At 40.6% G+C, this 11,387-nt stretch overlaps 1 protein-coding gene across 1 annotated transcript; it reads left to right on the top strand.

Moving 5' to 3' along the window:
- Positions 1-8,488: 8,488 nt before the first annotated feature.
- fhl5 (four and a half LIM domains 5) lies at positions 8,489-11,067 on the top strand. The gene is made up of 5 exons (XM_053335919.1): positions 8,489-8,650; positions 8,838-9,012; positions 10,207-10,376; positions 10,551-10,737; positions 10,916-11,067. The coding sequence occupies exons 1-5, from the start codon at positions 8,489-8,491 to the stop codon at positions 11,065-11,067; spliced, it is 846 nt and encodes a 281-aa protein (XP_053191894.1).
- The last annotated feature ends 320 nt before the right edge of the window (positions 11,068-11,387 follow it).

Raw genomic sequence — 11,387 nt, 5'->3', positions numbered from 1 at the left:
CCCACAAATTGACCGTAAATACATAAACTGATATTTTCAACTATTTCAAGTGCATGACATCAACTCAGTGAAGTGAGTGTAAATTAGGATGAAATCAGATCAAATAAGATCTGCCCACGTTTGGGACTTGTTTAGAAAAAAAGTTAAATGATTGCTGCAGGATAATTCATTTTTCTGTCTTTGACTCATCACATTGTGTTTGGAGAGTTAGACGTTGCATGTGAAAAATGTTTTTTTCTGGATTTTTGTTTACACTCCTGTTTACAGTTGTGTGGCTTGCTAGCCAACCTACACCACTTAAGATCACACCACAAAAAGACAGTTCTTCATCTGTAGATATCACATTACTTTTAAATGTTGTCAGAACAGCTAATCCACTGAACAATGCATCTCAACAGCACTCAGCAGCTATGGACATGATGGTTACATTGTTACAGATAGTACTGTGCAAAACCATGTCAACATTTTATGCAAGATGAGCTGGCGGCTTCTTGGTCAAAGTACACGAACATGTTTCAGGTTACCATCATTTTGATATTGCTCCACTGTCAAAGGGACCATTGATGTAAATTAGGATGAATTGAATTATTATTTTTCTTATAGATTATGGTTCCAATTGCCATAGTGAGACCTGTATATAAACATTGTAGTGGAATTAATCATCATGTGAATCAAACCAGCCCATTAACACAGATCATTCCTGTAAGTGTGTTCAACAGTGTTCACATTTATGGGGCGATGAAACAATGTGATGTATATATTTGTAATGTTCAAATGTCTTTATAACATGCAAGTGTTGTCAGGCTACCTTTGTAAGTAATGTTGGTGCTTCAAGAGACTGTGAATCATGGCAAAAGGAGAGAAACACTTGAAAAGGATAACTGGCGTCAAAGACAATGGTTTTACTGTTGTGAGGTGGACGTTTTCATCAACTGGGGAAATTTAACACCCAAGAAGATTCCTTTTTTTTTTGACTAGGCAGTAATCCCTTTGGCATGACCCAACTGAGTAACGTCGTGCCAAAATACAGCAGAGATATAGCACTTTTATTCATGTGGAGTTGTGTGACTCACTGTGCTGGTGGCTGTCTTAGATGGCGCTATTGTGAGTTCAGTCATCCAAGACCCTGGCTGTCCCACAAATTAACTATGAAACTGCCATTCATGGTTTCATATTGTACAGTCCAATTTCATGTATGAAAACAAAGGTGTCTTGTCCAATGTGGTTGGTGACTTTAAGGAACAAAAGATATTTTTTTGTGTGTTGTCTGTCTCTTCCATCCTTTCTCTCTCTCTTTTTTCTTTTCTTGCACAAAAACAAACAGACACAGAGAAGCTGAGGCTTCTCTGTCCCCAATCTGAGTCTATGAGTGTGTCACAGCACCAGAGAGTGAATCAGGATGTCTCTGGATACTGTTTGACTTGGCACTGATATTGCTCAAACCCTTAAAAACACTGTACAAGTGGGATGAAATCTTCATGTGTGGTTGAACATGAAGATTTCTCCTGAAGTGGTCATTTTCTGCCAGCTAGTTCACTGAAATAACCAGTGAGTCAATCAATACAAGTTTTTTGCCAAATCATTGTATTTTGCCAAATGTTTTAATTCTAGATGTCTGATAGTGTCAAAGAAAATAAAGATATGGACAAATGAGCAAACATGAGTGAAGCATACAGCACTTTATTATACAGCATCATTTAATGAAGCATTTGACTGGTTACTTTTTTAAATAATGTTATATTTAAATCATGAACTGAACTAAATCACTTCCTGAAAACGAATCCTTCAGTTCAGCTGAGCTCAGCTGCAAGCTAACATGATTCATTCGTAGAGATAGTATCATAGAGTGCATAAACAAAGTCACTGTGTCTGTACTCATTGGTTTTCGAATAAATTTAAAATGAACTACATTACATATGTTTGGAGCCTGAACAATAGCCTACCTATGTGGTTAGCTCACTAGCTAATGTGGTCAACGAGTATGATGAGCTAGTCGTCACACAGAGTTAAACGGAAAGAGGTTTATTTTGAAGCATTGTGTCTCATAAACTAGGCCACGACGTTGTGGGAAATCAACACGAAACAGACTCAGTCCACCACCGCACCGTCTGCTGAGCTGCAGAAAGCTGATACACATACACTGATGGCAGGGGCTACCACGCAGGGTGCCAACCTGCTCATCAGGGGGAATTTAACCATTCATTCTCATTCACACACCGTTGCAACGGGAGCAATTTGGGGTTAAGTGTCTTGCACAAGGACACATCGACATGTGGACTGGAGGAACCGCCAATCTTCCAATTGGAGGACGACGGCTCTACCTCCTTAGCCACAGCCGCCCTAACATTGCAAACAAATGTGAAAAGCATGAGTGACATGCTGTCATGGATGGACTTAATGTTATATTAGTTATATTGAAAAGGGAAAATGATGGGGTCATTGTTTATTAACTTCATAGTATGTCTTTCACAAACTCGTTGGCAACTTACTGTGGAGACACGTTTGGCTCCAAGTCTGTACTACCTTGAGCTCTGATACTAACTCTGACCCACATGCGGAGCTGACAGTATTGTAAATTAAGTTGAAGCGCGCTCTGCTGGACAAACTACATAATGACTCCATGTTTAAATCACCCCAAGCATCATTTTCTGCATTATATGTTCTGTAAAAAAGTTTTTATGCCGATAACGATATATCTGTGAAAGGCCCATATTGGCCAATAATCAGTCAGCAGATAAGTCTGTCAGGTATTACATTTGATAATCCCTGAAATTAAAAAAATCACCTTTCATCATTTACAATGCATGGAGAAACCTGCAATATCAAAAAACACATGGCTGAAACTGTCTTAGATCCTTTCACTGTGTGGGAATGGTGCATGTTTAGTGATTAGTTCACTGAACATGGCATGAGCCCCGAATGATAGACAGTCACTGAGTTGCTCAAGCCCACCCCTCTCCCTCTCCCTTCCTCTCATGTCTTAAAGTCTTAAATTAAGAAGTAGTACCAAATAATTTACTTAATCATTTTTGAAAATATATGTGCTGTACATAACAGGGTAGGACTTATTATAGCAGTTTTCAGTTTTCAAAAGGTGCCTTATCCAACTAAATTCTCAGCTCACTGGCTTATCCTTCATGAAGGACCATTCTCAGTTGACTTGTTAGCAAGCTGACCTGAACATTCAGCCGCGTTTCAGTTCAGTGAGCGGGACTACGTAGTCAGAGCTTTGGTCAAGCACTGAACGATTCAGTGAACAAATCTTTTTAATTAACTGATTCTAATGATTCAGTACACTGAAAATAACTGCTTTGAACAAACAACTGTACATGAACAAACATGTACAGGTCTTGTGCTTCTTTTGGGCAAAATGAACACCACTCATTCTTAAACGCCTGTTTTCAATGGTAACCTTTCTTTTTTCTATAAGATAATTTTTAACAAGCAACTTTACTTTTTCAGCAAGCTTCTACATTCCACAGTAACCTTGCTAACAGTCGCATCTGGCAGGCTAGTGAATGAAGACAGATGAGGTCATGTATGTGTCGTGAGATGTAGCACTTAAAAGCACCAGCAGTCCAGGTCGGGATCGGTCAGGTTGCAGCGAAATTTAGTTCCTGGTCTGTATCAAGTTGTTATTTAGTCCAGCTCAAGACCTGAGTTTGTGTTATATAGGGAGTAGTGAATGAGTGAATGAAGGAGTTATTTGTCCATGACACATAACCACCTGTAAAGTGGTGAATTTTCACTTTTACCTTCTGTCAAAGCTTGCCCAGCTGTTCACATCTGTTTCCAGTCTCTATGCTAAGCAAAGTCAACTGCCTGCTGGCTGTACCGTACAGACATGACAGTAGTAGAAATCTTTTCATCTAACTCAAGTGCATCTCCCAATATGTCAAACTATTCCTATACATTTAATTATTTCCATTGTTTTACTTCATGTATAAAGCCTATGTGAAACTTTGAGGTTTCAGATTGGACAAAGTTAGTTGTTTGGGACACATTTTACATCATGCCACATAATATATTGTTTCTTGCATCTATATCCAATGTAATTTCCACAGTTGTTGCCCACGCTGTCATACAGTGCCATGCAATGCAGGAGGATGTATAAATAGCAATCTAAAAGCCTTGATAAGTGATTGATGAGAGCAAGAAGACTGTGTTGTGGTGGTTACGCCATGATCCTCCAGCTGTTGTTAGTTACCCCATATCCTCACTAGCACTCTGGTATTTTCAGTCGTCTTCTCCACCACACAGACATGACACAGCTTTGTCAACTGCCTGCGATTAACGCCGCAGGTCAAAGTGTGTGAAAAGTGTGTGTTGCCAGGATCAGTGGTGTGAATAATCTATCAATGCCAGTTGGGGATTAATGTGAAAGTTCAGGTGGCATGGAGGGGATTGTGCCTCCAGTTTACAGAACTCCAGAAAGTGCAACTAAGAAGGGCATTGTCTTCAGCGAAGGATTTCATCTACTTGGTTAAAAAACACTACAAAATATGACTATAGTTTGCAACTATTGTATCTCAAAGCAGCTACAATAGCAATAACAATGGATCAAACTATATGTGGAATGTGAAAGGCGTCTCTCATGGTGACGCTTTCCAAAGCAAATTGTTTTGGTTTGTCAATTGACAACTGTACAGATAATTTGGCCACTTTGGGGCAGCAGAAAAAAACTGTGAAACTCAATTCATATGGTGAATGTGTAAGCCCTATAAGCAGCATTTGCATTAATTCAGAATTGTGTCTTTGTGAATAAGTCCAGAATTCACTCTTCTTTAAGCTCTTTTTGGGTCTCCACCAAATATCTGGCCCTTTAGCCTCTCAATGCTGCTTTGATAATCACTAACTTTGTCTGCCATTTGGTGCTGGGCTTGTAGTGAGCTGATGCTGCAAGTGGTGCTACGAGAGCAGTGAGAGTTAACCAAAACAGTAATCGCAAGTTTAAGATCAAACAAGTTCTCCAAGCAACATCAGAGCTGAAATATTAGTGTCAACAAATATTTTACTCTCTGTATTTAAAGTCAACAATTTGCATCCATTACAATTTCAGATTAGAATCCCATGATACTGATGACTGTTGGACTTTTTTGGATCCATCTGACAATCTGGATCATTTACAGTAAACTTAAGCGTGTTTATTTGTGTTGTACTGTTTGTGTAATGGAAAGTATTTCAGCGCAAGGCACTGACAAAACAGTGGCAAAGTGTTCTTGTCAAAGCTGAGGCTTAAAGCTGAAGTGTTGGTTCTGAAGCTGTCTGAAGTATACTGAACACTTTCAAATGCTATCTCCGTTTTGCAGGCTGTGAATAATTGATCAAAATTCTAGCTGTAAAGTCCTTATTTAGATGATGTTCTCAATAGCAAACCTGTACTCTGACTTGCCACTGTCACCAAAAGGTAATCAGCAGCTTTGTCTATACAGTTAATCCAAATGCCACAAAATCTGTGGGTTAGGAGCACACGAGGGATAGGAGAGAAGAGCATTTTAATGGGCTGTACATTCCTCGGAGGAGACAACTTTCTCTCCTCTTTAGCACTGGAGATCATATGTCTGGCTCTGAGACAGGTCTTGTCACCCACTCATACCATGACTCATTTTGGTGAGAACTGGGGAGGGGAGGGGGGCAGTGTTAGTGGAGGCATTACCCAGATGCTCACAGGGCCTCCCTGAAGGGGTGTAAGGTTTTGTGAGATTGTAGACTTAGTAGATTGTATCTGACCCCCCCAAGCAAACCCCCTGTGTGGCTATCCTGTTCAGTCCAAAACACTGTGTTGAAAGCAAGCTTTCTGCATTGCAGAAGAGTGCAGAGGCCTGCTCAAAGGGCCAGATTTGTGTGAGTCCTCTCACTAACGACTAGAACTACCCCTCATCTCAACGTAATGGATGCCACTTATGCTGTCATCACCATGCCAACCAGCTGTCAACTCTGGTGCGGCGAGCCTTTTGTACTTTAGAGAGATGCAACTGTGTCGTGTTGATCTGTCTCAGTCTACAACAAGTCACCACCTCAAAGGAGCCAACAAAGTAAACGCTTCTCTTCTTCTCAGAGATCATTTGATTAAGGGGGAAAAACAGCCACTGACACCTGACTGTAAAGACTGAATACATTAAGATAAGAGGACACCCAAGGCCAGGTCAAATAAAGGCCTATTTATTGGGGCTAGACAGGCCGCATACGAAATCTGTTGGCAGCTGCTCACTAGTTGAATTCAGAGGATTAAGCAGGCAAAGAAGTATGCAAGATCAGCAAGCTTTTTGCTCCACAGAGTTGGCACAGTCTGGTGCAAAAGTTAATAATCCAAGAGACAAAGACCAGTCAGATATGACACAAATCAAATCCCTTATGTTAAAATTGCATGCACTAATTCAGATTAAAGCTGGCAATATAAAAACAACATACAGGAAAATAATCTGTGCTTTAACAACCAGTGAATCATGCCGTCTGTTGACATGCAATTTGTTTATCGTGACTTTTGTATTATGCCAACACACTCAAGAGATGAGAGTTTTTGTTTGCTGTGGAATATAGGTCACCTCCACCCTGGTTTGATGTCACATGATGACAGGCATACTGTGCAGCAGCCACCAATGTAACAAAGATTAGAAGCTTTTGAGAGGCAATGACTATATTTGTCCTACAGTTGGTTCTGGGTTTATTTAAGGTCTGCATGGCTTTGTAATTTGCAGCCGCTGATCTGGACACCAGCAGGGGGAGAGGACACAATACAGTAATAATTTAATCCAGAGCGGCAGATAATTTAGTGTAATCCAGTGGATCCACCTACTTAGAAATAAGCAGAACCTGAAGGCTGGCGTGACTTCAAATCAGAAACAGTTCGTACACCTGAATTCTTTACATGATATGGTTAGTTTGTGCTGAAAGCTTTACATGACATACATCTTGTAAGGTCAATATAATATAGCCTTACATTATTCCTCAGAGATGTGTACTGTAGATAACACACCACAGACCTGCGTTCCAACACTATGGGCCGAATGGATTACATCTCATTTATCTATCACCAGAGTTTAATTCTAGATGCATTTCTTTACAAAAAAAGAAGTCAAGCGAATGTTGAGAGAAGACAGAGGGGAAGTGAGTTCATCTCGACATTCCTTTCAGCCTCATCCCCGTTAATGACCTTCTTGTGTGTGTGTGTATACGAAAGATTAGGCCTGTGGGCTGGGCTGGTGGTCTTCCCAGGCTATTTTTATGAAGATGTCCGCCCCCTGATCCTTTTGGAAAAATGATATGAGCACATGTTCCAATTTCAAATGTAATTAGTCAACTGTCAATCACTGAAGACATGTGGAAAATGATTTTTGCTGTTTTTCTGACGTGCTACCACTGTGCATTCACTTGGTGTAGTTGACTGAGGCAAGAATACAACACATACAAACAAGAGACACCATATCTTGTGAGCTTTTGTCCCACTGAAACATACTTGGGTTTCTAATGATCTTATAACAGTATCACTATCAACAAGATGGTCCCCATCAAACTGTTGTTTCTGCTCCTCCTCCTTTATTTAGCTGTGGATGGATTGAACATCAACAGGCCTGCAGCCTCCCCCTTCTGAAGTGCTGCCAAGGCGCTCTCAATAGCCACTGAGAGGTCCTGGCAATATAGTTCAGTACCTGGCAACCACAAAGCTGCTGGCACCTACCTCTCATATGCCATCTGCAACTGCTTGGGTGTGTAGCAGGCACTGACAAAGGCCACAAGTGTGTCCAGACATGTCACAGCATTCAAATGGCAAACTATCTCTTCTGTAGAAGCAATGTCCAAAGTGATAGTTGTGCATGATAAAGAAAAGGTTTTGCATCTTTAGGCTCAAAGGCTTTCACTTTTTGATGTATATTCATGTGAAATTGATGGTCATCAATCATTTTGGCTTGATGACATGGCATTGATATGAAGTGCACAGTAGTTTATCATGTCTGTCGTCTTTCTCTAAAGTGCATTTCACATTTCTTTTCTGCTTTTCTGGGATAAAGCAACACTGATTAAGTCAGTTCAAAGGCTTAGTGATCTGCACACCATCAGCTCCCTTAAAAGGTACAGGATGATGCAGTGGAGCATGTCCATTCTCCACAGAGATTACTGTTAATAAGAAGGCCAGTATTTATAGAAGAGCCCCCCCAGTGGATACCCCTAATCCATGCCTCACCCCTTTTCATCCCGGCTTCATCACTGTGCCTGGACTGCTCGCTCTGTGCAACCCCCAGCTCAGCCTCATCTTCGTCCCATATCAACTGAGGTACAGAGACTTTTTGCTTCTTTACACAACACTGCTTTTTCCAGATTCTTTTGAAAGAAGGGGAAACAATTCTGTGGCCTCTTAACTTGGCTGTTGTGAGGGGGAAGAGATTGCCTGGGCCATTAGAGGGCATTTTTCATCTTTCCTATTCTTCTTTATAGTCCAATTTTCTTCCTCCTGCTCTCTTTGACCTGCAGCTAAGAAAAGCAAACAGCAATGTCCAGCAGTGAGCATTTCGACTGCCATTACTGCAAAGACTCCCTGCTGGGAAAGAAGTACATAATGAAAGAGGACACGCAGTACTGCACTAAGTGCTATGAGAACCTGTTTGCTAACTGCTGTGACGGCTGCTCTTCACCAATTGGCTGTAACTGCAAGGTAAGGAGATAACAATGATGGCCTGTGAATTATGTTTTGAAGTCAGTGATGTTTGAATGAAAATTGTGTTTGTGTATGTTTATGTTTGTTATGGACATGAACTCTTTATTTCTACTTTAACTTGCATACTTCGATCAATCCTAGTTGTGCATATCAGTGCAGTAAATGCTATCTTAAATGTTGACAGGATCTGTCCTATAAGGATCGCCACTGGCATGAGCAGTGCTTCAACTGTGCCAAGTGCAACCGCTCTCTTGTGGAAAAGGCCTTCGCAGCCAAGGATGATCTGTTGCTCTGCACGGAGTGCTACGCCCTTGATTACTCCTCCAAGTGTACTACCTGCAAGAAAACCGTCATGCCAGGTATATGCTGTGAGGATGATGGTAATGATGATGAACAGGGCTTGACAATATCGCCTAATATCTATTTGCTGATACATTGTCATATTTACTTTGGAAACATTAATTGACAAAACAATCTCACCACAAGGTCCATTTAGCTGTTCTGGAGCTTTCTGTCATTCATTCTGTTTCACGGTTACCAGGGTTACAAATTAACTTTCTAGTCAACATGGATCTGAAGTCTTTAAAGTTGAAAGAAAGAAATGGATGTTTAACCATTAACAAACCCAAGATAAATGTCCAAACTTCATCTGCTGATGAGGATCAAGTGATACAAACATCAGCCCACAATAGCTACTAAACAAACTATTTTTTAAATTGTATTTGTTTGTCCTAATAAAGGTATTTCTTTCTAAGGGTTACATTAAAAGATTAATACCACTCTCATATCTGTATAATAAAACAGAAGACATTTAAGCTTAGCATAAGGACCAGAAACAGGCAGACACAGCTAGCCTGGCTCCATCCAGTGGAAACAAAATGACATCCAGCACTTCTATAACTCACTAACATTCACTAACATGTTACATCTCTCTTGTTAAAAATATCTAAATGGTAGAAACAATGAAATGTGTCCCAAAATGATTATATATAATTATTACAGATAAGTACATTTAGGTTGGTAAGAGATTCATAATGCTGGTAATTTAATACATTTGGTATATGGTTAGGCCCAAATTGATTTGAGTGATTGAGTTTTGCAGGGGAAAAAACATTTTACAAGCCGGGATTGACAAAACACCCTCACCACATAGTCTATTCCTTCTGAGGCTGATCATATCCCATGATCTTCCTCAGCAGGTAGAGTTGCCCAGTTGTCTCAATGTTAACTTAACTGAGATATCAATTATATGACAAAAAGCTTCAGAACAATTAATAAATTGATCTTCTGGTGAGATTCTTTCATCACAAACAATAATTTTCATAATAATATAATAGTTATGTCATTAATTGTTATTGATGCAGAGAAGAAGACTAACATTCATACATAACAAAATTTTACAACATAAAACATTAGACTAATGCAATAATGCAATATCTCCCTTTCCCTAAATTCTTTCCAGTATTATCAATATTGTCCTCTCCCTTGGGCTGCAGTCTTTCAGTCATAAAGGTACCATATGCTGACTAAGCTGCTCTCGTCCCTCGTGCCAGGTTCCCGCAAAATGGAATACAAGGGGAACAGCTGGCATGAGACCTGCTTCCTGTGCCACCGCTGCCAGCAGCCAATAGGAACCAAGTCCTTCATCCCCAAAGATGCCGGCTACTTCTGTGTGCCCTGCTTTGAGAAGCAGTTTGCCTACCAGTGCTGTGCTTGTAAGAAGGTAGGGTAACAGCTGACTGTTGTATTTATTGAGTGCTGCAGTAAATCCCCCTGACTCTGGTATAGTTAATATTACTTACACTGTGGCTGTGTTAAAAAGGGATGCTTAGAAAGATTAATGTTTGTTTATCTTTGTGTGTTCTTTCACCCTTGCCTGGGTATCTGTTACCTCTAGGCCATCACAACAGGTGGAGTGACCTACCAAGAGAAGCCCTGGCACCGTGAGTGTTTCCTATGCATCGGCTGCAGAAAGCAGCTGTCGGGTCAGCGCTTCACCTCCAAGGAGAACTACCCCTACTGCCTCGGATGCTTCAGCAACCTGTATGCAAAGAAGTGCGTGGGTTGTACAAAGCCCATCACCAGTGAGTCACTGGCTGCACTCATGCTTTCATTCATTCTGGCACCGTCTATGCAGCTCATGCAGCTAATTTTTAAGGCCATTCTTTGCACTTGTGTAGGAACTGTCAGACAAACAAGGTGAAGATCTCACATTTGCCTGCATTTTATGTAAACACATGGATCTTTGTTTGATGTGTTCAGGTCTGGCAGGGGCCAAGTACATCTCCTTTGAGGAGCGTCAGTGGCACAGCGAGTGTTTCACCTGCATGCATTGCGCTATGTCACTGGTGGGACGTGGCTTCCTCACCCAGCGCGACAACATCTTGTGCACCGACTGTGGGAGGGAGAAGTGACCTTTCCACCAAGCAGTCACAGCTTCATCCTCATGACATCAAGACATCATATTTTGATACAGATATTGAGGATTCATGAATATTTTTTCCCAGCATGGCTGATGCATAAACAAACTTTGAATGTCAAATGCTTATTTTGGGGTTATAAATGACCATTATGATCACACACGCACACACACACACACACACACACACACACACACACAAAACCTGTGATGTTTCTATAAAGATGTTTTATTTGTTTCTTTTCTTTATGGCTTTATTCATAATGTAATTTTTTCACCACAAACACTTGTCACTTTTGACAATGTTAAAGTTAA

This window comes from Scomber japonicus, chromosome 16 (assembly GCF_027409825.1).
Source record: "Scomber japonicus isolate fScoJap1 chromosome 16, fScoJap1.pri, whole genome shotgun sequence".
In the NCBI taxonomy this organism is placed as follows: domain Eukaryota; kingdom Metazoa; phylum Chordata; class Actinopteri; order Scombriformes; family Scombridae; genus Scomber; species Scomber japonicus.
This window is presented reverse-complemented; position numbering and strand designations above follow the sequence as displayed.

Excerpts from the sequence above, each read along its gene's own strand:
- fhl5 (XM_053335919.1), top strand. The coding sequence starts at position 8,489 with ATGTCCAGCAGTGAGCATTTCGACTGCCATTACTGCAAAGACTCCCTG. Across the intron at positions 8,651-8,837 it reads CAATTGGCTGTAACTGCAAG|GATCTGTCCTATAAGGATCG; the intron begins GTAAGGAGATAA and ends AAATGTTGACAG. Across the intron at positions 10,377-10,550 it reads AGTGCTGTGCTTGTAAGAAG|GCCATCACAACAGGTGGAGT; the intron begins GTAGGGTAACAG and ends TGTTACCTCTAG.